Source organism: Carya illinoinensis, chromosome 16, assembly GCF_018687715.1.
Source record: "Carya illinoinensis cultivar Pawnee chromosome 16, C.illinoinensisPawnee_v1, whole genome shotgun sequence".
Lineage (NCBI taxonomy): Eukaryota > Viridiplantae > Streptophyta > Magnoliopsida > Fagales > Juglandaceae > Carya > Carya illinoinensis.
The window spans coordinates 19,398,425-19,423,855 of NC_056767.1; the positions used below are offsets into that span (position 1 = coordinate 19,398,425).

The 25,431-nt window shown below is 35.9% G+C and overlaps 1 protein-coding gene across 1 annotated transcript; it reads right to left on the minus strand.

The window, feature by feature from the left end:
* Positions 1-5,299: 5,299 nt before the first annotated feature.
* LOC122299455 (succinate--CoA ligase [ADP-forming] subunit alpha-1, mitochondrial) lies at positions 5,300-18,258 on the minus strand. The gene is made up of 7 exons (XM_043109767.1): positions 17,848-18,258; positions 15,021-15,230; positions 14,261-14,431; positions 13,192-13,315; positions 10,945-11,006; positions 6,298-6,379; positions 5,300-5,711 (listed from the first exon to the last, which is right to left on the minus strand). Exons 1-7 carry the CDS (start codon positions 18,055-18,057, stop codon positions 5,572-5,574), a joined length of 999 nt encoding a protein of 332 aa, XP_042965701.1. The 5' UTR covers positions 18,058-18,258; the 3' UTR covers positions 5,300-5,571.
* Between the last annotated feature and the right edge of the window lie 7,173 nt (positions 18,259-25,431).

Sequence of the window (25,431 nt, forward strand, 5' to 3'; positions counted from 1 at the left end):
AGAGGTACAAGAGTGCCCCGGAGAAAGCAAGAACATTTTGATGTTCTATCAAGTGGACTGAAAAGTTGTGGTCAAAGGCCACAACCAGGGTGCTACAAGCAACCATTTTGATGCATTTGTTAAAGATTCCACGTCCAATACCTCCATATCCTTATTAAGAAAAACCAAGAACATAGTCAGATGCCTAGAGTCAAAACGACAATGTTGCTGGTGGTTCATTGGTATTTCACGGCACTATATTGGTGTGTGGAGCTCAAACGGAGCTCACACACCGCTCCGTTTGAGACGTCGCTCCGGTAGATTGTAGATTGGCAGGCTCTAAATCTGCTGCTGCCTGCTGGTGGAGCACGTGCATCACATTGCTGATTAGAAAGCAGTAGATCTAACATTTTTATCTAGAAAGAAAATAGACAGAAAGATGATATACTACGGTAGTAGAGGGGCAGGAGTGGAGTATAGAAAAATCCAGCTTGTATATATATACGACACAGCTTCTTCTGGGAAAGTATCCTGCATAACTTTTATTAAATGAAAATCCAGCTTTTTTTAGGAGTAATGGTACATCCAACCCAACTTACATATTCTAACATGTGGACTCAAGAAGATTTTAATTTACTCGAGATAACATTATAATCTCTATTTGTCTTACAATCCTCTTAGCAAGCTAATTGTGAAATTACCACTTGTTTGAAAAGCTTAAGCTGATGAGAAGAGGTAGATTTTATTATTTATTTTATATTTTAACACTCTCCCCTCACATGTGGGTCAGACTCACCTCAATGGATGGCCCAACACATGAAACATTTAATTAAATAAGATAGAATGTAGAATATTCCTTACAGTTTTATCCTAGCAAGCTGATTACTTGTATTGAGTATCTTCTTAACTTTGCAATATCCATAATACCAAGGCTGTTAATTAACGTATACCAATGGCGTGACACAAGTAATTAGTTCCAATAACAATCAACAATTAATAATTTGTAGTTGTGAAGAACTCATCATTGTTGATTCTGAATGAATCAGAAGTACAACTTTCAACACACTAAGAATAATCCCACCATATCTGAGACCTTAATTAACCTAATGTCAAAACTACGATCTTGAAACTTGGTAATGTATTATAGATATGAAACATTAGCCATCAATTTATGTCATTGCAAATCTAATTGTTCATAGAATCATAAAAGCCACGAAACCTGAGAGATGTCCCAAAAAAAGCTATGATCTTTCTAATGTCAATAGGAGGCTTTTGGTCGAAAAATTAGGGTGTTATCAAAATGATTTTTTATAACACTTTCTGGACCTAATCCAAAAATTAGGAGGCTTCCAAGGTTATATTCGGATCACTTCCCCATTCTCATTGATGTGGGGGCATCCAAAGAGATAAAACATATTTTAAGTTTGAGAACATGTGACTAAAATCAAAAGGCTTCATTGAGAGATTCGGATCACTTCCCCATTCTCATTGATGTGGGGGCATCCAAAGAGATAAAACATATTTTAAGTTTGAGAACATGTGACTAAAATCAAAAGGCTTCATTGAGAGAGTTAGACAATGGTGGTCTTCATATCTCATATAGGGCAACCCGAGTTATGTGCTGGCTTATAACCTAAAGGCTCTGAAAGTGGACTTGAAAAAGTGGAATAAACAGATTTTCAGAAATGTGAAACACCAAAAAAAGTCCATCCTCAACGATTTATAGTGCTTGGAAGATGTGGAGGAGGAGATGGGACTTTTAGAAGAAGAAAAGGCTCACTAAAGAGCTTTGCTACTCATCATCCCCACACACTGCACACCATACTTATTTTTATTTTATTTTTAATTTTTTTGGTTTTATTCTTCTTAAACTAATTAAAATTTGCTACTCATCATCCATACACCACACATTTGATAAGAGAAAAAAATTAAAAAAATAAAAGTAAGTATGGTGTGTAGAGATAATAAGTAGAATTTTTCCTCACTAAAAGCATCTCATCTTGGATATTGAAAGGTTGGATCTAATGGAAGAGACTTCATGGAGACAAAAATCAAGGGCTTTATGGTTAAAAGAAAGGAATAAATGCACCAAATTCTTCAATCGCATGGCTAATTCGCATAGAAGACACAATATCATTGAATCCCTATTGGTAGATGGGAGGATTACATTGAACCTGACTGAGATCACGAATCACATTACCAATTTTTATGCACAACTACTTTGGGAGAAGTTTTCTTAGACCATGTCTGGATGGTCTTGGTTTTTAGTCTATTGAACAGGAAGAAGCAAGTTGGCTAGAGAGGCCATTTGAGGAGGTAGAGATTCGCAAGGTGGTGAGAAGTAGTGCAGGTGACAAAGCTCCAAGTCTGGATGGGTTCACTATGGCCTTCTTGAAGGCATGTTGGGAGATAGTTAAAGATAACATCATGAGTTTCTTCTATGAGTTTCATGAACGAGGTAAGTTTGAAAAATGCCTAAATGTTACCTTCATTGCTCTTATTTCAAAGAAGCCGGGGGTGGTGGAGATTAAGGATTTTCATCCTATTAGCTTGGTGAGCGGTTTGTACAAATCCTTTCGAAGGTATTGGCCAATAAATTGAGTATGGTATTGGAGAAGATCATATCCATGCCCCAAAATGCATTCATACAAAGTCAACTAATTCTTGACTCGGTGCTCATTGCCAATGAATGTTTGGAGAGTCGCATCAAGTCGAGTAAACTAGAATTATTATGCGAACTTGACTTGGAGATAGCATATAATCATGTAAACTGATATTTTTATTACACATGCTTGAGAGCTGTGTACTTGGAGTGAGATGGTGTTCTTGGATCAGATTTTGAGTCCCCACTGCTTGTTTCTCTATTTTTGTAAGCGGTATCCCAATGAGTTTCTTCAGAAGTTCGAGAGGTGTAAGGCAAGATGATCCCTTATCTCCATTACTATTTGTTTTCATAATGGAAGCTTTTAGTAAAATGATCATAGGTCTCATGGAAAGTTGATTTCTATATGGATTTATTGTTGGGGATGCAAGAATTGGCACACTTGACATGACCCACCTATTATTTGCATATGACACTCTTGTATTTTGTAGGGCTAATCATAATCACATTCAAGCTTTGTGGGCTCTTTTAAGCAATTTTACTTTGCTTTGAAGTAGCATTAGGCTTGAAAGTGAATCTTACCAAGTGAGAATTAGTTAAATATTCCCTACATCTTGTGTTTGGCTAATATCTCGGGATGCAAAGTTGCCACTCTACCAATGAAGTATCTATGTCTTCCATTAGGTGCCTTCTTTAAGTCACAATCTATTGGGGATGGGGTGTTGGAAAAAATGGAGTACAAACTAGCGAGTTGGAAGAGGCTTTATTTGTCCAAAGGTGGTAAGAGTTATTGATCAAAAGTACTCTCTTCATCCTGCCTACATACTTCTTATCCTTATTTCCAATACCTTGCAAGGTGGCTCACCAATTAGAGAAATTGCAAAAAGATTTCCTATGGGGGATTAGACAAAGAATTCAAGTTTCATTTGGTGAATTGGGCTACAGTTTGTACCCCTATACGTGAAGGCAGGTTTGGAATTTGGAATTTATTGGTAGCTTTACGAAGGGTGGTCATAGATTTAAAATGTGGTGGATTGTGGGGAGGATGGTGCTCAAATGAAGTGAATGGACCACACAAGGTGGGGCTTTGGAAACACATAAAAAGAGGTTGGACCAATCTCAATTGATCAACACGTTTTGTAGTTGGAGATGGTTCTAGAATTAAATTTTCTGGAATGACTTATGGTGTGGAGATCGAATCCTCAAAGAAGCCTCCCCAAACTATACAACATTGCACAAAGAAAGGCAGCCTTAGTAGCAGAGCTTATGGATCTCTCTAGCAGCTCACTCCAATGAAATGTCACTTTTCTTAGAGCTATCCAAGATTGGGAAATTCATACATTTATAGATTTCTTCTATCTTTTACAGACTTGTAGAATGTCTAAAAGAGCGGATAAGATGATATGGTCACCTTCCAAAAACGGAAGATTTACTATTCAATCTTATGAAACACTCTACAAGAACATTCCCATGGAAGACTAAAGCCCTCTTAAAAGCTTCTTTCTTTGTATGGACACATAGAAGATTCTCACCTTAGATAATCTAAGTAAATGTCACTTTATTGTAATGGATTAGTGCTACATATGTAAGAAAAGTGGTGAGTCTATGGATAATCTATTATTGCATTGTGATATAACCATGAGTTTGTGGAACAATATCTTTGGAGAGTGACTCGTTTGGGTAATGCCAATAAGGATTGTTAAATTTTTGGCTACTTGGCAAGGAATCCGGGGTAATTCTCAAATTGCAACTGTGTAGAAGGTGATACCTACCTGACTATTGTGGTGCATATGAATGAAGAGGAACGATCGGAGTTTTGTAAATCGAGGACGGACAATGGATGAGCTTATATATATGTTTCGTGTATCTTTAGACAATCATGCCTTGGTGTTGCTCTTATATATGTTTCGTGTATTGACTTTGCCTATTATCAATAAAATCCTTATTTACTGATAAAATAAAAAATAAAAAAAGGAATGTTGCTATAGTCAAGAGGAATGGAAAATTACACTCGTATGTTAAACAACTCATTATTTTATTATTTTATTCCCTTTTATAATATAGATCTAACATGTAGTATCAAATAAATTCTGACCAAACATTTATTTATCTTCTCACAACTCTCTTTTAACTTTCAGAGAGTACCCAACAAAGAGTGACCCTCATATTGCAAATTCATCCTCCATGTGCAAGTTCTCATTGACCATGGTGCCTTTTGATCTTCAAGCCAAGAAACTGAGACTCGTTTATTTCTTTGGCTCAGTTTCTCCCCCCGTCTTGGTTTTCTTTACAGGATCGTAACTACTGTTATAAAGAGTTTGTTGGGTTCTCTATCCCTTATTTTCTGTGTCACTTGATCTCGGTAATATATCATATTGACCATAAAAGGGAAGGTTGTCCATAGCATGGAAGAATGCTAAGGGGACGAAGAAAATTGGAGTAAAAAAGAAAAATCAGCATCTTGTGCAAAATCTGCTGTTTAACCAGATATCATATACTCGTACCATATATCATTTATAACTTAAATCATCTTCTACATTCATATTCTTCTACATACGAATTGTTTGGGTGAGCGAGTAATCTTTTAGAATTCTTGAAAATCTAGAAAGATTATCCAATTTGAATGCATCTCGTGGACATGCAGGGAAGTAAAATTACGAGCTCTGGTGCATATAAGGGCATACCTCAACGAAAAGCAACTATTATAGCAAGTTAAACTGCGCAAAATTTCAAAGTTGGCGTTCTATTTAAAAATTAACTTCTGTTTCAGAAGTGATAAAACATTGATTTAAGGCAACAATGGACAAAAATATCTTGAAGTCAACATCCAATGAAATCTTCGAAACACCAGAAATTTTATGCAGTTTATTGACTAGATACCAGAAGCACTCTCATCCTTCCAAAAACAAGAATCAATCAAGGTAGACTTTCCATGCCGTATTTATATTATGCTTCTATTAATATTGCAAAGGAAGTTCAAATTGTCGAAACTAACTCACAAGGCCCCTCTGCTTGAAAACATCAAGCATGGCAGAACCAATCTTTGCAGGAGATTCTACCACTGTAACCCCAGCTTCTCTTAGGGTCTTTATCTTATCTTGGGCTGTCCCCTTCCCACCAGACACAATAGCTGCACATGCAGAAACGAGCAATTATACAAACCCCAATTAAAGATATGTTGATGACAGACGCAATTAGAAGGGCATTGAACCTTTTATCAATGAGAAAAAGATAGAAAGGTCCAATTCACTTCTAAATTCATTTGATTGGGTACACACTAAGAAAAACCAAATTGTATTGAGCACGACATCGAGTAATAAGCACAGATGGCAACAAGCAAATTTTAAGTCTAAAGGCATTAACTTCTAGATTAACACAAGCCCATAAAGTTTAAAGACATCACTCTTCACTGGGCCCCTCAAAATATCTGTAGTTGTTAGGTGTCAAATATATTTTAAGAAAAATGTTAACAACAAATTGTATCGATGAAAAATTTTCCACGGCCATTATCTAAAATGATATCAAGGTTGAATAACAGTTAATTATATACTACCATAAAATATACATTAAAATATGCTACCATAAGCATAAATTGGATTCCCATTTCACCATATATCAAACATGCATGCACCATGATTCATTAGAAATACAATGCACTAGAGTACAAGGTATTCGCACCAAACATATCATATTTAAGCATTATCAAAGTATTATACCTCCAGCATGACCCATCCTACGGCCAGGGGGAGCAGTTAGTCCAGCAATAAATGCAACAACAGGCTTTTCAGTCCCACTTTCCTGTTTGATACATTATAGGATCAGTTGGAGCACATAATCGTGAACCAAATATTGAAGAAAAATCCAAGAATAGTAAGTAGAAGAAACAGAAGAAAGAAACTATCCATAGCTTGCCTATATATACTTGTCTTAATAAAATTTTCTTACCTAAAAAAAAACCTTGAAACTAAAGGCAAGCTGTTTCCATTAAGTAGTCATTTTACTTTCAAGGTCACAGAGAAGTACTAATATATTTGTTCACTTTTCCTTAACATGTAGTAATAAATAATTTCTATCAGCATTTCAAAGGGCAAAACCCAATGATAGAGAGTATGGTCCTCTTCTTCAATTCATAATCCTCCATACTCAACTCATATACTGTTTACAGGTCTAAACTAATGGTGGTGAGCTTTCCAGGGGCTTGATCCTTGGTACAACGAAGGGTATTGTTAAGTTGTACACGGAAGTTGTATTGGTACAAAGATCACAACTTGCTGTTAAAAGCCACTGAAAAAGGTTACGTTGGTGACCAAGTGGAGGTCGGTGATCCATTGTTCATTAGGTTGCTTAATTGGGAAGGGGGATGATCTGTTCAAGGGTGGCTCCGCAGAAAGGGTGCGTGCAAAGTCTTACAAAATTTGAGAAGTAAGCTATTGGGGCTGAAAGACAGGCGACACACTTTTATACCAGGTAGATTCAAGTTTGGGCCAGGGGAAATGTGAGCTGGTGCAACCCATAAACTATTACAAGAAATGCATTTCAAGCCCAAAGCTAAAGCCATGCTAACTCAGTGCAAAGTGTGGATCTAGGCTCAACAAAGGCAAGGAAAAGGCCCAAATTTCCCAGAATGCAGTCAATCAGGGCCAAATCTGCTGTGTCAAGAAGGTCAGGTTTTCATTTTATGATATGGGTGCGACAACCTAGCATGTGATGGAGACATAAACAACTGTGAACCACCAACCTGGGGTGGCAAAGAAACCTACTCTGGCTGGTTGCAAACAGGTGGCTCATGCGCCGGCAGCCAATACACTGGCAAGAGCAGTAGAAAATTAAAGTTCTAGTACCAAGGATGGGAATGCAGCCACTATAAGGGGCAACGAGATGAGGACTAAACCAAAAGGGGATCTGTGTTTCTATGTAGCAGAAGCTTTGGAGAAGGGGAGTTACAACCTATTCGAGGATTGTACCACTCCTGCTACAAGGGGCGTAATCTGAATAGGCTATTCAATAGGTAGCTCGAACTCAAATCGGTTAAGCTCGACTTGCATTCAATTTGTTTATTAAATGAGCCTGTTCATGACCATAAAATTATGATCAATTATTAAATAATAAAATTTGTATAAAACCAAGTGGACTTAATTAATGTTCGTAATCAAGCTCGTATATATTGTAATACACACACACACGCACACACGCGCACACACATATATATATATCAATAAATGTTACATAAATTGCAGTTTATAATTAGCTGAAACTTGAATAAAGTATATGTATATCAAGGTATCTTCTAAGAATTTTTTTTTTTTTTTTAGAAGTAAGAATTTACCGAGTCTCTATGTCATTATTAGTTTAAGTTTTGTTCCAAGTTGAGTTTATATATGTCCTCCAACTTAACCCCTAGGGGTTGGCTCAAGTCGTAAAGGCCTTGAGATTGGGGGTATGCTTCTCCTAGTTCTAAGGTTCAAATCCACTCAAATGCAAACAATCTCTAGAGGCCATCGGACTAGGAAATTTGCCCATCAAATTACTCAATATGCACTTTTGGAAAACTCCTTGCCAGGATTAGTCAGGACATTGTCCCTGGACACCCGGTGCCAATAAAAAATAAATAAATGTTACATAAATATAGATACATATGAAGTAAAGTTATAAATATATATATATATATATTAAGTAAAGCAACAATATATATTAAAGGCATATTTTTTTTACAGGTATAAAAAATTATTAAACCAAGCAATCAGGCATAACCCAAGTACACAGAGAGTATACAAAGAGAACTATTACAAATATATATATTAACTTATATGTGTACGCATATATGTGTGTGTGTGTGTGTGTTATAAATATAATTATAAATACAAGTTATAATATTGTATCAATGTAATTTTGATATTTGACTAATAAATAAATAAAAATAGCAATTTTGATTTATTTCATTTGATATCTCATTCCTATATTTCCTTATTATATTTTTTTTAATTATTGTTTTTTAAATTGAGACAATAAGAAACTTCAAAAATTCTCTATTGAAGCTGAGCTCAAACGGCCTCAACTCATACAAACTTGGCTCAAATACAGCTCTACCTACCAAGGAAGAAATGGTGCTAGAAACTACCAATGTCAAGGGAGCTATGGTTGTGTATGACCCTAATGGGTTTGGAATGAAGAGGAGTTTGGGCCCCAAGGGGTTGGCCCAAGTGGTGAAGGCCTTGGTCATGGGGCATCACTCCCTTCTACGTCCAAGGTTTAACACCTCAAGGGTGTAAACAATCCTTTGGAGCCACACTCCCTTGTGAAAAGCTAGCAATTTAACCAGTTTCGTGTAGGAAAACTTCCAAAGGTACGGAGCACATGACAGGAGTTTATTCTACAGGGGTTGGTCCAAAGGGCCCTGCCTTGGAGAGGTTCCAAAAAAAAAAAAAAATGGAGGTACAAGGGGTTTTGTCAAGTGAAGATGAAGGGGGAAAGGGTGGCCTATTCGTTTGGAATGTGTAGGGGAGTACACAGTGGCCTATGCATTAAAAAATAAGAAAAATTCTTCTTGAGGGCTCATGCAAGAGTATATGGCCCAAACCTCGACAACGAAAGAAGATTATTATGGGATAATTTGGCTAGTCTCTATAGCCTAAGGATCCTATCATGGTATATATAGGTGGAGACATCAACGTCACTCGATTCCCAACTAAGAGATTGAGTGCAAACATACTCAATTTGACTATGATAGACTTCTCAGATTTCTTATTTGTGCAAGACCTCTTGGTTATCCCTCTCGTGGGAGGTTCCTTTACATGATCCAACAACCGGGATGTTTCATCGTGGTAGAGAATTGATAGATTGTTGGTATCTCCAAAATGGGAAGTGTATTTCCTAGATCAAATTCAAAAATTACTTCCTCGGTCATGTTCGGATCACTTTCCTTGATTGTGGGGGCATAAAGGGTATCAGAGATATTATAAGTTTGAGAATATGTGGCTGAAGTCTAATGATTTTGTTGATTGAGTCCAATAATGGTGGTCTTCAGACAATTATCAAGGAACCCCAAGTTACATCATGGCTTGTAACTAAAGGCATTGAAAAGTGACTTGAAGGTTTGGAATGAACTAGTATTTGGCAATGTGAAGGGTCAAAAGATTTCTTTCATGGAGGAGTTAAAGGAGTTGAAGGGCATGGAGGTAAGAGCTCTTGCAAATGCTAAGACATCACACAAAGCTAAAGTGACTTGAGCTCTAGAACAGGTTATCTTAATGGAGGAAATACTGTGGAGACAAAGATCGAGGGCCTTATGGTTGAGGGAGGGGGAAAATGCACCACCAAGTTCTTCCATCAAGTGGCTAACTCTAAGTCTTCATTTTGAGCAGTTTGAATGGAGATGAAAGCTTGGTAGGTTGGTTGTTGGAACCATAGACCAATAGGGAGCATAGTAGCTTGAGCGGCCTATTGAAGAGGCGAAGATTCACAAAGTCATAAAAGGTAAACGCTCCAGATTCCGATGGATTCACCATAGGTTTCTTTCAAACTTGTTGGGAAGTTGTTCAAGAAGATACTATGGAAGTTTTTCACAAGTTTCATTCATATGGAAGGTTTGACTTCACAAAGTCATAAAAGGTAAATGCTCCAGATTCCGATGGATTCACCATAGGTTTCTTTCAAACTTGTTGGGAAGTTGTTCGAGAAGATACTATGGAAGTTTTTCACAAGTTTCATTCATATGGACGGTTTGAAAAAAGCTTCAGATGCAACCTTTACAGCACTCATTGCTAAAACACTAGGTGCAGTGGATATAAAAGATTACCAGCATATTAGTCTTGTTAATGGGATTATAAAATTCTACCCAAGGTCTTGGAAAATAGAATGAGTGCAGTAATGAAGAAGACTATATCAAAGCCCTAAAATGCATTCATAAGACAAAGGCAGAACTTTGATTCAGTGGTTATAGCCAACAAGTGCTTGGATAGCAGGCTTAAGTCAGGAGAACAAAGGATACTTTGCAGGGTGGACATGGAGAAGGTATACGATAGTGTGAAAGCTTTGGGGCGAAATTGTGCTCTTGGAAAGCGCATTGTAGTTTGCATCTCTACAATGCCCTTCTCAATTTTGGTGAATTGTACACCAAAAGTCTCCTTCATTCTCAGCGTTTGAGACAAAGTGATCCCCTATCTCAGGTTCACCAAACTTCACTATAGATCCACAATTCGTTATTTCCGATAGTAATGGCATTTATTTTCTTCTAATTCATGATAAAAGTTTCGATAAGATCTTTATCGGGTAGATTTGGAGACAATTAAGTTTCTTTTAAAAAAAAATTCATGGTTATTTTGACTTGAATGAAATAGAGGAAGAGCTATAATTTCAATCCATACCTTTATCAATGCAGCAGCATCCTCTTCTGCAGTTCCACCTATCTCTCCAATAAGAATGATTCCTGAGATATACAAAGCATCATTATTTGATTGTTTGCACATTATTTTCCTCACTATTTCAAGGAAAACTGCTAAAGTCTGTCTCAGGAAAAACATCAACAGAACACAAACACAAGGACATGACTAAAAAAAGAATAGATCAAATGAAAATGCAATGGGTAAAAGTATATATCAATAAAAAGTAAATTCAACCCCCTAATTTGAACTGAATATTTATCTATCAAAAAAAAAAAAAAAAAATTGAACTGAATATAAAATCATTCTTTTGAAATCAAAGAAAATTTGACTGGTAAATGCTATTACAGCATGAAATTTTGATAAACAGAGTACAAAACTTCAATTAAGTCACAGCAGATTAACTAAATTACAAACTCCTTACTATTTGAACAAATTGCCTCAAAGTTGATTTCTACGTCCTACTTACCAACCTTTTCAACTCATGAAAACCAAATAACCTTACCAACTAAAGAAACAAAATAAATCCAACGAGAGCATCACATAAGTCAATAGGCATTTATTTCAATAAAAATAGTATTCCCCTTTCAAAAACAATATGATCATGGATGATACACATTAGAATAAAATAAAATATGCACTAACAATTTCCATAAAATGCCGTTTGGTAGGTAATTTGTGTTTGATATTAACCATGCTCATGTACAACACTTGATAATGGGAATCATAGCTTGATTGTTATTTTGATTCTGTTGTAATAAAACAAGTCTCATTTGTCAACTCCCATCTGTTGGTACCAAGGAACCAACATAAATATCCCCAAGTGCATCTTCAACTAACAAATGCCTTGACTGTATATACAAGTCTGAGGTTCTAGGAGTGCTCTTCAAACTGGGCCTAGTGGAGGCATAAGACCAAGATCCGGTTTGGTGTGACAAGGTGTGGATATCAGCTTCTAAACATGGCCTTCCGAGAGTTGTTTAGTATATCCGGCATTGGTAGCAGACCATTTGCATTTCTCCAATAATTATCAACAGTGAAATATCTCCTTTACCAGATCAGCCCATGATTGGAAAGTGGATCTATTCTCTCCATTCTTCAACTTGTACTCTTTTAGGATGAGTGGAGATGTGAGGATAAAATACAGTGACTCTTGTCAAAAAGGTGAAGGTGTGAAGTTATAACCAACCCAATAGTGAGCCTTGGAAAAACAAGGCTCTTTCAAAGGTGGCCTTTTAAGTATCGAGTCTATAGACACCAGATTTTGGGAGAATCTTAACCTTGGACAAAATATAAAAGCAGACATGTCATAGTGATGAATTAGTGCTGCATGTGTAACAAGGGGAGAATCAACTGATGTGGCCTGAGCCTTCTGGGTAAATTCATCTGTCTTTTGATGATTGTGTTTTAATGCCACACTACCTGGTGGAGTTATTGAGCTGTCGGAGAAGGCAAAAGGTGTAGCCACAACTGATATTAAAGATTGCTCTTTTAAGTACAATGCAGTGCATTTGGGAAAAATGCAATGCTTTCAATTTCCATGACCTAGAAAAGGTGATGAAAGAGATAGAAACCTCTGTGCTCAAGGCATTCTATGTGTGGATGATGGAACACAGCTTTTCTTCTTTCCTAGACTTTGTCCGTTCTTATTTTTTCTTTCAACCCTAAGATTGTGTTCTCTCTTGCATCTAGAATTATAAGCCTTGCTGCTTTTCAATAAAATCTTGAAACATTTATCAGAAAGACTTTGTCCATTCTTATTTTTTCTTTCAACCCTAAGATAGTGCTCTCTCTTGCATTTAGAATTGGAAAAGTATAGTTACAAGCACAATTGTGCACTAATCTGTGCACCAATGTGATGTGATTGGTCAAAAAGTAGATTTTATTGAAAACAGTGTTAATTTAAATTTTAAGTATGAATAAATTAGTGTTGGTACACAGATTAGTGCGCGACTGTGCTTGTATGTAGCAAAACTCTTTAGAATTATGCGCCTTGCCGCTTTTTAATAAAATCTTGAAACATTTATCAGAAAAAAAAAAAAATACAAAATTGAGTTCAATTTAAGCAATGCCATTTTAAGTTCCATAAACTTCTAGGCCCTCCAAATACACCACATGAACCATAACCATAGGACATTTCAAACAATGAGAACATTATCAACCATAACTCACCAATAGCCATATCACAATAAAGAAAAAATTAACCACACAAATCTTCAAAAAATAACTCACCTTCCGTCTGTGGGTCCGCTAAGAATTTCTCAATGCAATCGACAAAGTTCGTCCCATTAAAAGGATCCCCTCCTATACCCACGCAAGTGGATTGTCCAAGGCCAACAGCAGTAGTTTGGAAAACCTGCAAAGTAAATAACTATCAATATCAAACCTATGAACCACTGGATCCCTCCTATAACCCACATAAGCAATATATATCGAATAATGATACAAGATACAACAACGCATCAGCATGTCTGATGATAAAGAGGGTGAAAAGCAATCATCCAATCTTAAATGGGCCATACAATAGCACATACAATATTCAATACAATAGCTTGCTGGAAGTATGCTGGGCTGTGTCTTCCTATTTCTACCATTTGGAGAATGATTCCTTTGTGTTTGATGTGGTGCCTTCGGCTAGGACGGAACGGGAGATGTTTTGAAGACAAAGAACGTTCATTGGAAGAAATTAGGGATTTTTTCCTCAAACACTTTGTCTTTGGGCTAAGGCTTTTGTTTTAAATAGCAATGAAATGATGGAGTTTTTCTAGTTTTTTTCTTTCTTCTTTGTCGCTATATGTAGGTGTTTCCGCTTGTATATTTCCTATGTACTTGGGCTATGCCTACATAAAACTCTTATTAACTATTAAAAAAAATAGCACATACAAGAAAGATGAAAATTGTTTGAAAAACAATGTTTGAGTACAAGCAGCTTTGTAAACGCTTCTACCCCTGGCTACTAGAGGTAACTTTGACAGAAGGAAATACTTTTTTTCTTTTCTAATAAGTATTGACAGAAAGAAATACTTCTATGAAAAATTATCTCCATAAACTCTTCAAGAAAGCAAGGCCAAGAGAAACACAGCATGAAAGCTTATTTCCCAATAAGTGAAAAAATAGGTATACATGATACAGATTACACTACAGCTGCAGGAATATTTTTCATTTCAAACACAGTCATCTCACCTGGGTTCCCACGGAAGATCAACCATGTGACCAAAATGACATCAATTTAAATCAGGATATTACAATAGACTAGTTTCTCTATAAGAAAACTGCTCATTAGATCCAAATTAGGACTCACCGCTTCATAGGTTAATGTACCAGATCGGGAGACAATTCCTACACGACCAGGTTTGTGGATATATCCTGGCATAATTCCAATTTTGCATTCTCCAGGCTTGATAATACCAGGGCAGTTCGGCCCAATCACCCGAGTTTTAGATTGTCTGTTAAGAGCGGCCTTCACTCGTACCTAAAAATATAAATAAAACATTCAAGGCCATTTCAAACCAACTATGAAAAGCAAAAAATTATATGCAATAACTAGTCATATTGGTAAATTTTTTTTAAAGTAACTAGCCATGTTGATAGCTCAAAGACAATATATGATCCCCATCTAGAAATTCAATATAGTTTTCCTGTTGGACGGCAGCTAGATTTACTAGAAAAAAAAATTTTTTTTTTTTTTTGATAATTAGATTTACGAGCAATTTTGAAATAAATAACAGTTCTATTAGCTGCATATAACCCCAGAAAAAGCAACTGGCACATTCATATGGCTAGTAAAGTTACATATCAAAAAGAAAGTGTCTGGTCATGTTAAAGAGTTAAAGACATGAACCAAAAAGAGTTAAAGACATGAACCAAAATGATTTCCTGTCCATCAAAAGATTCAGATAACTCCTTTCAAGGCATAAGTTACTAAATTAGTTCAAATGATGCCACACAAGCACTCCTGAAGATAGGTTATGCGCGTTGCACTCCCTTAGCAAACATATTTTTGAGTTTCACTGCACACATCCTCTTTTCAAACAGAATCATATTGTGTAATTTTAGTATACCATGTCATGTTGAGGGATTCCTTCTGTGATGCACACAACAAGATCTAACTCAGCATCCAAGGCCTCCATAATAGCTGCAGCAGCAAATGGTGGGGGAACATAAATGACTGAAGCATTGGCCTTTGTTTCAGCCTTTGCTTCCGCAACTGTGTTGAAAACAGGAAGTCCCAAGTGCTCTGTTCCGCCCTTTTTCGGCGTCACACCACCCACCTATTCCAAAAAGTTTACAACATTGACCTTGGAAATTATACATATATTCCTAGCTCAATTAAAGAAAAATAAATGAATGGAGACTACAACTAAATGATATCAGATACAGGTCCTAAAACAGAAATATGAAAGGAAATCCTATATTTATCAATAACTAACACATGCTTACACGGTATAGATCACTGTCAAAACCTGGCCCACTCTCTCTCCTTTTTGGGAACCCATGGTTAAATTTTGACAAAATATGTGCAAAAGGTTGCTTCAACTGTCACACATTGGACCAGAGCAGCTCACAAACTAAGTTCTAAATATCTTATTATCATGCTCATATAACAGATGTAAACATGAAGCAAAGTATCTGAGTATTAAGAAGGAAATATCAACAAGAATTACAATCAAGGATAAACAATAAAGGGATTATCTAGCTACGTCTTGCAAGTACACAGAATACCATGTATGATACCCAGTAGTCCTTTTAAGTCAAGCCAAATAAAAATCACAATCAAAGAGAAAAGAAATCCAGCCATTGATTGTTATACTGCATTGTAAGATTGCTGTTGATCATCAATACATTGTGAGATTGCCACGACCTTGTGGAATGACATTTTTGCTAGGGTGGGTGTAGCTTGGGTGATGCCAAGAAGGGTGATCAATCTCTCAGCTTTACAGAGAGGCCTTCAAGGCACTTCTCATATTGCCGCAATTTGGAAGATGGTTCTAATCTACCTATGGTGGTGTCTTTGGAGGGAGAGGAATGAGAAAAGCTTTGAATATCGTGAGCGACCTATGGATGAACTTAGAACTTTCTTTTTTAATACTTTGTTCCATAGGTCGATTGTAATTGATTTTAATGGCATGAACATTCATGAATTCCTTGTATCACTAGAACACCACTCTTAGGCATTGCTCTTGTATATGTCCCATGTATTTGGGCTTTTTCCTATCCTTATGATCAATAAAATCTTTTTTTTTTTTTATAAGTATCAATAAAATCTTATTTACTGATCAAAAAGAATTATTGCCCCTTAACTCCTACATTGCAGCCAGTAGAAAAAATCATTGTAACACTTGAGTGAACCCACTTCTAATGATTCAAGGGGTTCCCCAACAAAAATCCTGCTACAATTCAAAATATATGGCATGAGGCACACAAAATTAAAAACTGAGACTTGGATTACAAAAGTTGGGCCAAGAAAATCCAAATTGATTACAAAAACTTGATTGAAAAGATCAAGACAACATCATAATTACGATATCACCCTAAAACGGATGTCATGTCAAGTTCGCAACCATATGTTAACACAAATGACACATTTTGAGACAAATATAGCGGTTTTTATTTTAGGAGAAGTAAGAGAGGAGAAGGTGACATAGACAAACGAAGAAACAGAAAGAAGAGATAGGAAAAGATTCATAGTCAGAAAGGAAGATCTAAAAAAAGAGAAGAAATTGCAGCACAAGAAAGGGAAAAAGTGGGCACAAAATAATCCAAATATTACCCTTTTTACTGATATCCATGGCTCTGTCTCACTTTATACTAGAAATATGCAGGAATCACAAAGTCCTAGGATATCAATTAACTGTATAGAACAAAGGCTAACCTATATAAAAAATCATAGTTTACTCATAAAACCATAGAAAACATATAGCTTAAACAAAAGAGTTCATCAGTTGAAATAATTTGATAACTTCAAAAGAGATACCAAATTTCAGAAGTATGGTAAAGGAACAAGCCCACTACATCATATGAAGTGAAAGAGAAGAGGTTAAATGCAAACAAAGAGTATAATACGAAAAGCCAAATATGGGGAAAACTTATTTTTATTGATAAAATTAAATGTACACCCAAGAGGACTTCAACTGCATCTCATTCTTTATAACGGGAGATGTGCCTTTAGAGCAAGAGGTCATTACTTGAAGAAAGCACGCTAATATAGGCCGAGCCCTTTGAATTCAATAGTAACTATGAAATCAGATTGCGTCTTTGTTATGATCCTAAGGGTTCTTTAACCAAATTAATATCCAACAATCTTAGAACTTTTGGATCAATGGTTGGGTCTTTGACAATTGATACCAGAGCACAGAACACGTCACGAGTTTAAGTCATGATCGAGGCAACCTATAGGCTGGATTAAAATACTTGGTATTATGTATAGACATAGTATTAAGTCATTGACTAATGGACGCCAAAAGGGAAAGGGTTACAACCAGATCAGTGTCTATAAAGTGGACCGCCGTAGACGTCAAATTTAGAAGCGTAGTGGAATGTTACGATCCTGAGAGTTAAAAAACTTCATCAAATGAATATCCAACGGTACTAAGACTTTTGGATCCATGGTTGGTACCAGTCTTCCAGGGGAAATGCGGTTGGTGAGAGGCCAATCAACATTAATACAGCCCTGATTGCCCGGGATTCGATATTCTGAAATTAGGATATCTTCGCAGGTTCACGAGAAATCAAATTCACTTTAAACCAAAGAAAAAAAAAAGGTAGCACAGAAGCGTGGAAAGTAAAAAACCTCCACCATGGCCCAGAGAAATCCAAATCAAACTACACAAAAATAATAAACAAACACATTTATATGGATATGTGAAGAGAATAGATAGAGGGGGGGACCATTTTCGTGCCGTATTCGATAGCTTGTTCAGTGTGGAAGGTGCCATTCTTTCCGGTGATGCCTTGGCAGATGACGCGAGTGTTCTTGTCCACGAAGACTGCGGGGGCTGGATGCGAAACCGAAGCGTATTTCCGAGTCTGATCCGCAGCCCAAGAAGCTCTGCGCGAGGAAACGGAGGCGATCAGCTTGGTAATAGCTTGGCGACCCATCTTTCACTTTGATGAGATCGGAGTCGGAAGGTCCTTTCTTCTTCTGCTGCTCCTACAGGCTACAGCCGTCTCTGATCTTTCCCTCTCAGCGCAACAAAAAGTTCAGCCAGGTCCTGCCAGGAAGACCTTCCTTCAAAACGGTTTGTTTAGTTAACCTAACTCGGTTCGGGTTTATTCGGCCTGGTCTAATAAAAGACGTGTTCCATTTTGGCAATTGCCAAAAATTCTGCCAAGAATGCTTATAAGTTTTGTTATATATCACAAAAGTCGCGTATTAAATTATTTATTAATATTAATTTTTTAATAATTAAAATTATTTTTAATAAAATTTATTTTTTATATCAATTACATTAAATTGATATATATATTAATATGCAGTTGTATTTATATCTAAATTTTTCCAAACTATTTTAATGTTAAGATTTAAATGTATACGGTAAATAAACAAGATAATTTAGCAAGTTGTTGGAAATCAATTCGAGCTCAATTTGTTTATTTAATAAGTCATTATTAAACAATACATCCTATATAAAATTCTATTTAATTTAGATAAAAATTTATAAATTTAAATAATTTCTTATTTTTTATGATTTTATAGTATCATATTTATATTATAATGAGAATATCTCAAGTGTGAGGACCACTCTCAACCGAGAGAAGGAATCTCCTCATGCGGAAAAATGCAAGCGGGAACAGGCAACTAGGCGAGCAATGTGTAGTTGAGAATGAAAAAAGGCGAGCAGCACATTTTGGCGAGCAAGGCCACTATGAGCATGTGATGTCCTCAAATTCTACATGAACGAACTCTGAAGCATGACAACAATTTAAGAGATAATGTACCTAGCATGCATCTAGCAATATGTAATATTTGTAACGAATATATTTTTTAGCAATATTATACACCAATGAGATATATCACAAAATATTTAAACATGATCCATAAACTGAAAGTGATAAATATTTTATGAATCATGATTACAGCATAAGTCCAAAAGTTCTATAATCACAAGAGTACGAAAGACAGAGCTCCTTAAATACAAGCATAAACTAAAGCATCTACTAGGTTAATATGTCGAGTAGCTCACGCAACTTAGTCAATGATGACATAATACTACCTATAAAACGGAGCATAGAGGCAATGAGCTCTACATAGTGCCTTCGCTACCTAATCGACTGTCTCCAGTCGGCCAACGTTCGTTGCATCTCTTGGTCTTAACACATCGTCTATTGTTCCGAAAAAAATGGTAGTTGAAACTATCATAGTGAGATTTGGTTACAAATATTAGCAAGCTAACAAAGAACTTAAACATACAGTTTAAAGATACATGTATGATAGTAAAAGCATGAATCATAAATAAGCATGGCGTGATTTGACAATTAGCATGACATGTGCTGACATGAGAAGAACTAAACAACATATAATAAACATGACATAAAGCTGATTTTGAACTGAACATGAATTGAACTTGAACTAGACATGAACTTGGATTTGAAATAACATAAACTTGAATGTAAAATACCTGAACTTGAACTTGAAATAATATGAACATGAGTGTAAAATACATGGATTTGGAATCTTATTCAATAATTAAACATGATTAATAAAAGTAACCATATGGGTGCTACATGATTCCCTTTGAGCTGTGTGTCTCTACCGATTACTGCATCACAATACAGGTATCTGCACTAGCTGTAAGTGCGTTAACATACATATCAGTTCACAGGTACTACTTCTACTATGAAAAACGTAATGTATCTATCCTATGACAAGTATCTGCATCAGCATGAGTATGTATAATATGAAATTGAAAGTATGGGAGGCACCATTGGCGTTAATGTCTGATTTTGCTCCCGTGAACAATTAATTAGACCCCATTCGAAATTTGTTGATTTTTATCTTGTCAATGCAAACAAATTCATACTAATTTAAACACTTCAATATGAACAAAAAAGTTCCGATAAGATATGACATCATCCTAGCACTTAGGATCATGATAACTATAAACAGATTTGACTTGACATGGAAAAACTCTTTTCAAGACACTCAATACTCGAGACATGACGTGACATGAAATGAAAAGACAAATGACCTGACATAACATAAAGTGGCATGTACATGAGATGAACGACATAGCATAATGTGAAACACACAAACATTTTGTAATATAACATAAAGTGTAATAGATAAATATTCCATAATATAATAAAGTGTGTAATAGATAAACATTTCATAGCATGATAAAATGTGTAATAGATAAACATTTTGTGATAAAATAAAATATATAACATATAAGCATTTTATGACAGAATAAAATATATAATAGATAAACATATGGTGACAGAATAAGATAATGTAACAAACAAACATATAGTGACATGGTGGTTCTTCTTTTAAATTGCATTCCAAGTGCAGAAGGTGTTCAACTTGAGTATAATGAGAGTCCAAGGTCGATTTAACAGGGATCAAGGCATTTCCAGTTTTGTTTGCAACAAGAAAAATATTGGAATTAACAGAGTCAAGAAAATTGGAGTTTTAGCTTAATGCAAATTCCTTAGAACCATGGGACAAGTCTGAATGACAGTTCAGGAGTTAAAAAAATAAAGTTTGCTACCCTTCTAGAAATGCTTAATGGGAACAACATATGGTGTATTCAACAACATTATGAAGTTTATAACTAAAATGGACAATAAGCCAAGTTATGAGCATGGACAAAGAAAATCAAGTGAAGTATTTAGAACTAACTTTCTCAAGAAAACTTTAAACAAGTACCTAGGCTACGGGTCCTCTTTGTACCGAGGGGTTTCAAATGGGGTTTGGCATTTATAAAAACCATCACATGCAATTTCAGTCGAGAACAGAGCATATGGAGAATGTATATAATTTCAACACTAACAAACACTTTCTGAATAATCTAACAGATTTCATATCAACATCAAACATTTAGTAATCCAGAATTAGAGTCTGTGTCCCTTAAGCACCCACCGTGTCCAGAGTCAACAATGAGTCAAAAAGGATTACAGATGAACCTCTAAACTCGATTTCCAGGAAATTGATAGGAATTCATACGAGTACAATTTAAAATCAAAACAAGAACCAAAACCACCAAGCAAAACCCCATTGTGCAAAGGATTCCCTTGACCTAGGTTACTTGAAGATTTACCATTCCATCAAGTATGAAAATAAATTGTTCAAATCCAAAAAGAAATTATTCATCACACCAAAAAATGAAAAGAAACAAAACAAAATTCAGATTGCAAAAGGAATCCTCCTAACTGACGGTTTGGAGCTCTACCAGAAAAATCAATCTCCTTCTTGTGTCCCACCACTCTCCTTTCAACCTCTCTTCCTCCTTCCTCTCCAATGATTCTGCTGCACTCTCTTTTCAGGTTGTTATTTCCTCCAATTCCATGCGGTTCTGAGGTGTGAAATCTCTGCAATGTAGAGTGGCAAGGGTTAGGGCACCAAGAGGGCTTAGCTTTTTCCCAATCCTTCTAAGTGTCGGGTGAAAGTTAAGTGGCAAAGTGAAAATGCACTTTTTTTTCCCATTCTGACCTTGTAATAGTTCTCCTGGAATATAGGGTATGGATGTGCATAAGTGACTTTTTAAGACCAAAAAGACCTTAGCTTTCATGCTAAATTCTCATATTATTTCCACCCAATCACATGGCATAGCATGGCATATGTAAGAACGTAAAAATGTGAAAAACTGTTCTCTTACCAACACATATACATAATAATCTAACAGTAAGTTAGAAGTTAACTTACAGTGGTCGTAGCATGACGAATTAAAATGCACGAAATATGAGAAATTATAATGAGAGATTTCTAAACGTCAAGAACTCCTCAATAATAGTTGAGTAATATAAAAATACTAACTTAGAGTAAAATTACCATTTTAGCCCTATACATGTGAGAAAATGACTATTTTATCCATCATTTAAGGATTTCACATCCTAACTCCAAAACTCACCAAAATTTACATTATGAATGTAATTTTTTTTTTTCAAATCTAAATACCTAATTAGAAAATTTTAAAATACATCACAACTAGGTCTAGCATGCATAGGCCAAATCTCTTCATTTTTGTTGCAATTCTATCAAATCTTATTTCTCATACTTAAACTAAAATATTGCAACATATAAAATCATATCCTATGCTCAAATAACATACTAAAACAACCAAAAAAACTCACATCATAAAAACCACAAATTTCTTCAACACAAAAACTTCAAATTTTTAAACTTAAGAACAACCGTTGATGTTCAAGGTTTTATCTCTTTTCAAAACAACTCCAACTACTACAAAATTTCAATAACATACGTCCCATACATTCATAACATATTCTTAAGAATTATCATGCTCTGAATCATCAAACCAAAACCACAAAAGTTACAAAATCTAACTCAAAAAATTCGGCCAGCACGATCCTCTTTGGAGGAAGGGGTGCCATTCTCTTCCTCTTAGTCATCGTTGTTACCTTCTCTTCTTGTAACAACTTTTACCATTTCAGAAAATGAATGATAGTAGAAAAAAATGTAGCAATGAGATTTCAAGAAATCTCATTAAGTAATCACACAGCATACCAAAGTTAACACAAGCATACATGAGTTATAGCATGCAATGCATGCATGGACATGTACTTAACTCATAACTGAGACTCATGCTTTAACCATTCTTTACACTTGTAATAGAGACTTAGCTTTTGCATAAAAACATACTTTTATCATCTTTCATATCTTAGTTAATCACGTGATCCGGAACATATTATATCATATCTCATGATTCACATCATGTGATCCATAACATATCATATAGGCGTGTGGCCTTGTTCTTATAACACTTCTGGACAAACCACAGCTACCCTATACACCGCATGTTCCTGCTAATTATCGCACCATCACCGGTCCATGCACAATGATGACTACTACATCTTAACATAACTTTACTTACTAACTCAACAATATTTTGTCAGGTTACATGCCTTGTGCACCCACAAGAGTTAAGCTCTACTCCGCTCTAGCATTCTTTTAAAAGAATCCATCCGAGGCATGTCGACGGTTCTTTGTCGATCCAAGAGTTACCACTCCATTTTTAAACACTTCAAAGTAGACAGAGGAGTTCCACTAAGACATTCTCCTGCCCTAGCATTTGGCGTTGTGATAAAACTTTTTTTTTTTTAACATTACTTTTTTTCCAAAACAAGAACCATTTTGTTCTTTGAAAATATTTCTCTTTGAAATCACTTTTCCTAAATGCATGTGACATGAGACTTAAGACATGTGTACTAGTACTTGACATATGCCATATGAGATACCATGTACGAAATAACCAAGCATAACATGTTCGGTTCATGGCATGATAACATAGAACACATGAGATATCAAAAGACATACATGAAACTAGGAAATTAAGCCTTGGTTGAAACATACATGCACAAGAGGATGGAAGATCATCACTTAAACATGCTTCAAACTTCATCCAAGATACTTAGAATTCATGGCATGGTAAAACAAGACGTGAAATCATGGCATTTGAACAATATCTGAGTCACTCAAGGTATGATAAAGCCAAATCATCACAAATCTTAAAACATCAATATCTTTTTCCTCAAAACCGAAACATGTAAGGAATCTTATCGTCATTTTTCATCATACACTTATTCATATTAGTCATTCCATATTCATTTTTCAAGTTCATGTGACAGTGTTCAATTAAGCAAACAAGAATAGCAATCAAAGTCAAAGAAACAAATCAATGATTTACACAAAAGTATACATGCATTAACCAAAAGTAAGTTGAGTATATACTTATAAAAATCCACAGAGATTATCAAATAGCAAGCTGTAAATCAAAGTGTAACTAGTTAGAATGAGAGTTCTAAAAATCCTAATCCGTGATTCTTGAGTATGTGTGATTTCTAGGGTTACCACTAGGGCTCAAACAAAAGAAAACCATTCAGCCTCTAGCGTTTTGAGTCAAGAAATTCCTTGTTTCACTCCTAGACTCAAACCAAACTTAAAATGAGACAATAAGATATGATGGGGATCAAAAATAGGAAGGACAGACACGTTCCATCAATCGGCTTCATGGGTTTCCAAGAAACCCTAATTCAGTTTTTGAGAAAATGTGAAGGATACATGTGTGCTTCATCACTTTTGAACTCTCTTGAGATTTGGATCTCATCTTTGAATTAGAATGATGAAGAATGAGTGTAAAGAGCTAAGAAAAACCGAGCCTTACTTTGGTCTTTCTTGAAGATGTTGAAACCCTCTTCTTGAATGAACTTCCCTTATCTGGTTGAAGAGAAAATGTGAGAGAGTGTAAAGGTTTTCAAGTGAATGTGTGGATTTTATTTGGAGAGGATGAGGATATATGCAAGTTCTGAAAATGGCAAGAAGAAAAGCCCTTACGAGTGTTCTCCTCCCTTATATGCTTGGTCCCTTCATCTCCTTCTTGTCTACCTCCCTTACCGAAATAGTCTCTTAGAATTCCCTCATTGGGGTGCATTGGGAATGGGCATGCATAGGTGGCATGTTATGGTTTCCCTCCCTTAGCTGAAAATCCTCTTTTCCCTCTATTGCCCTTCCTCCTTCTTAAGCAAGTGAACTTCCTTCAAGGGTACTTGGGTAAAATAGCTTACGCCTCTTCCTTTTCCCAACAAGTAAATTCTTGGTATGAATGACAAGTGGCATAGGTGTGTGCCTTGCCTATGGTCATCCACCATTTTTTCTTCTCCCTCCATCTTGTTGCTTCATCTACCCAAGATAATTTTTCATGTGTTATTGGTTCATTTTTTTAAATGACAAGTGGCAAGCAAGAGTTAAACTTGAATTAGTGGTGGCCGAAAATTCAAGGGTAAATCAATCCATTGTACAAATGTCCCTTGTTCAAATCTTCTAGAAACCCATGGCATGTTTGACACTTGGCAAAATCTGAAAATATTTTGAGTGAAATTCATAATCACCTTGTGTTCCTTTAGTTTCCCTATACAAATCTTCTTGGAACTCTATTTTTATCTTTCCTAAACTCCCTTTTCTAGAAGCATCAACATGGAAACTCGGTTTTGGGCCAATTGGGTGGTTCTAGGCTTGTGGGGAAGGCAAAATCCAAAAATCCCTTGGTCTTCCCTAGGTCATCTTGTCAATTAGTTCTTCTAGAAGCTCCATGCATGTAAGACAAGTGTCAATCCTACTAAGGTAGGCATGCAAGCCATCCTTTGGCTTTCCCTACACTTCTCTCTCCCCCCTCAGTCCAAGTCTAGATACATGGTGTCTTGCATGTGCGACACATGACACCATGGACAAAGGCTTAGGTCATGGGCTTTGGGCCAATGGACTTGGGTTTCCTGTAGGGGCCGAAATTCACTAAGGAT